At 39.7% G+C, this 3662-nt stretch overlaps 1 protein-coding gene across 1 annotated transcript in view; it reads left to right on the forward strand.

Moving 5' to 3' along the window:
- Positions 1 to 3662, forward strand: part of NEK10 (NIMA-related kinase 10) — a 417902-nt gene that overhangs the window by 219952 nt on the left and 194288 nt on the right. Inside the window, 2 exon segments of the mRNA XM_006851613.1 lie at positions 1789 to 1918; positions 2663 to 2733. Of these exon segments, the coding sequence (XP_006851675.1) occupies positions 1789 to 1918; positions 2663 to 2733 (201 nt within the window).

Raw genomic sequence — 3662 nt, forward strand, 5'->3', positions numbered from 1 at the left:
TCTTTTTGACGATGAATGCAACACCATTCCTTTTCAATTTGTCATTCCCTGCATAGTAAACCATGTGGTTGTCAGATTCAAAATGGCCAATAGCAGTCCATTTCAGCTCACTAATGCCTGACATATCAATGTTTATGCATTCCATTTCATTTTTGACAACTTCCAATTTTCCCATATTCATACTTCGTACATTCCATGTTTCAATTTTCAGTGGATGTTTACAGCTGTTTCTCTTCATTTTGAGTTGAGCCCCATCAGCAAATGAAGTTTCTGTGGGCTATTCTCCCACTTGCTTAACTCCAGTCGCGTCATCACGGTCAACTCTACTTTGAGTAGGCTTCTCTTCCCCAGTCACATTTTGAGTATCTTCCAACCTGAGGGGCTCCTTTTCTGGCACTGTATCTGACAGTATTTCTCTGCTATTCATAAGGTTTTCAATGAATAATGGTTCGGAAGTAGTCTTTCTTCCTAGTCTGTCTTTGTCTGGAAGCTCATCTGAAACCTGTCCACCATGGGTGACCCTGTTATTTAAAATACTGGTGGCATAGCCCTCAGAATCACAGCAACTCAAGCCACCACAGCAGACAGACAGACGAGTGGTAGCCGTTTGGTTTTATGTCGAAACTGTAACTTTAAATTTCGAGGAGATCTGTGCACATGTGTAGTAGAACCCTCAGGGGCAGAGGGGTGTGTGGTATCCATTCGCTCAGGTATCCCCTGTAGTTACCGGAATGGAGGTGCACAGTCAGGGAGAGACCAATGAATAATGGACAAATACCAAAAAAAAAAAAAAAGTCCACACCTGTAGCTCCTCAGTTCTGTCAAGTGTTCGTGGCTGTTCTGGTCCTTCTTCCACTTGTTCGCGTCCAAGATGGTGGCTCCTGGAACAGCTGAGCATCTTGAACTAGAAAGCAATGGATTTCTTGATTGTCCTATAAATTCCCCCAGTTGTAAACCTTCCCATCATCTAAACATTCCTTTATATGCGGTTCAGATTTCCAGCACCATCCCCTGAGCCTGCTTGGCCCCGGTATTCTGTGTTGTTATTGACGGAGCTCCTCACTGCACGACTACCTGATCCACCATCTTGATACTTCTAGACACATATAATAGTCAGTGTTCATATCTTTCACTGATATTTAAGCACTTACATTGAAATTTAAGTTATTGGTGGCTAACTTAAAGGTTAGTGGTTTGACCCCACCCAGTGATTTCATTATTGATGGCCTGCTTCTGTAGAGATTGTTGTTGTTAAGTGCCGTAGAGTTAGTTCAGACTCATAGGAACCCTGTATGTAGTTTCTGAAGAGTGACTGGTGGGCTTGAATCACAGACTTTGTGCTTGGCAGTCTAGTACTTATCCTACAATGCCACACTAGGACATAGAAAATCCTATAGGACAGTTCTATTCTGTCACATGAAGTTTCTATAAGTCAAAATACATTTGACAGCACCTAACATTGTGGTATATAGGACCTGGACTGCAAACCACAAGGTCAGCAGTTGAAACCCAGCAACTGCTCCTTGGATATCCTATATAAGGTCATTAAGAGTCAGAACCACCTCAGTGGCGCTTAATAACAACAACAGCAGCAACAGCAAACTGGTATTGTTTGTACTTATTTGTTCATCTGGGGTTGGAAGACTTCAAAGATTTTTAGTATGTTAACCTGAATGGTGATCAAGAGTTTCAAGTTTGTTTTCCCCCACTATCCACCTGCAGGGTTAGGTCAGTGTTGACTGTACTCTCCTTTGCTCAGACTTTATTAACGTCCTTATTTCAATTTAGCCCTGAGGTACTGAAGAGTGAGCCATATGGGGAAAAGGCTGATGTTTGGGCAGCAGGATGCATCCTTTATCAGATGGCAACCCTGAATCCTCCCTTCTACAGCACCAACATGCTCTCCCTGGCTACTAAAGTAAGTGACAAGGGGTAACCCAAAGGTCTTGTGCTGCTAAGAATGCCATTCCTTTTCTTCTTCTACAGAACTTTTGTGTGTGTGTGTGTTTCTGTTTAATGTCAACTGAAAGTAGGCATTGTACTTGATTCAATTTATTTCTCCCTTTTCTTATATATGTCATGTGTTATGGTTATCGCCCCCATAATTGTCTTCATTTGTCATAGAAAATTATGAGTATAAATATGTCAAATTGCATTTAATCTTTTAATTTTTATTGTGGTTTGGCTACCCATAATCCTATATGTTGTTGTTGTTGTTGTTAAGTGCCATCGAGTCGGTTCCGACCCATAGCGACCCTGTACAGGGTTTCCGAGACTGTAAATCTTTACGGGAGCAGAAAGCCTCATCTTTCTCCCGCGGAGCAGCTGGTAGTTTTGAACTGCTGACCTTGTGGTTCGCAGTCTGATTCGTAACCACTACACTACCAGAGCTCCTATAATCCTATATATTATCCCAAATATCACTGATTATGAATCTGAGGTTTATATTAACTCAGCTTGGAGAATACAATCTCATGTTCAAGAACTGTTTAATTGATGTTAATTTTTCATTTGGTCAGGGTGCTTTTGTTTTGAAATAAAATTTGTGGATCAAATTATTTTGCTTGATTAATAATTCTCATGTTGTGACTAACTAAGTATGACTGAGCACAAATATAAATAACCTCTTTATTCCTATCACTCTATTCTGTTTGTTTTGCAGATAGTGGAGGCAGTGTATGAACCAGTGGCAGAAGGCATCTACTCTGAAAAAGTGATAGACACTATCAGCAGGTAATTAGTCTTATAACAATGCTTATATGAAATCACCAAGAAATACCTCAGATGCAAAAATTCACTGTTTATGGGGCAAAAGCACATGAAGAAGAAGGGCTTCTCAAATAACCCAAGCTTGGATAAATGTTTATACATCATTGGCAATAGTTACATTTTGGGAGCAGCTGCACTGTCCAAGAGAACTCAAAAACAGTACAATCACTTAAAGTAATATTCAACCACTAATATAGTTATTTGGAATGCCCTGTAGCCACCTGTAAAATGCTTAGTATATAAAGCTAAATAAAACAAACAGGACATAAGGCTGCGTGTTACTGTGACTGAATCCTTAAAAATGTGTTTGAATATGGGAAAGAACACACGAAGTTGTAAAACACTAATCCATTTTAGAAGACAAATTTGCAGGCAGTTTTTCATTTCTGTTTTTAAATTGATAATGTATTTTATCATAATTTTTCAAAGACAGTCAAGAAGAAATGTTGCAGTTATTAGTAAGATGGGAATTTAATGGAAGTTGTTAATCTGATGAAGTCCCAATGCTTTGATTAGTTCTTCCCAGTCCCACAGGCCTTGTCCCACTTACTTACCCCATTCCCATTCCCCCTCTTTCTCCCTGAGCTCCAGCCACATGGAGCTTCTTGCTAGTCCTGGCATCACCTTCTCTCTGGACTATTTTCCTTACTGTTCCCTTTTCCTGGAACATTCTTCTCATATATACTAAAAGCGGTGGCTCTTATTTCTTTTGGGTCTTTAACAATGCTTCCTTATAAGGGAGCCTAACCCTAATGACCCCATTGCCTCTCAACACTGTGTAGCCCTTCTTTTTTTTTTTTTCTTAAATGTTTTATTGTGAATTATGTGATAGTTTACATGGGAGAACATTAGTTTTACATTCATTCTATTGTATATCATCTCATTGCCATGGT

Source organism: Chrysochloris asiatica, unplaced genomic scaffold, assembly GCF_000296735.1.
Source record: "Chrysochloris asiatica unplaced genomic scaffold, ChrAsi1.0 scaffold00030, whole genome shotgun sequence".
Classification (NCBI taxonomy): Eukaryota; Metazoa; Chordata; class Mammalia; order Afrosoricida; family Chrysochloridae; genus Chrysochloris; species Chrysochloris asiatica.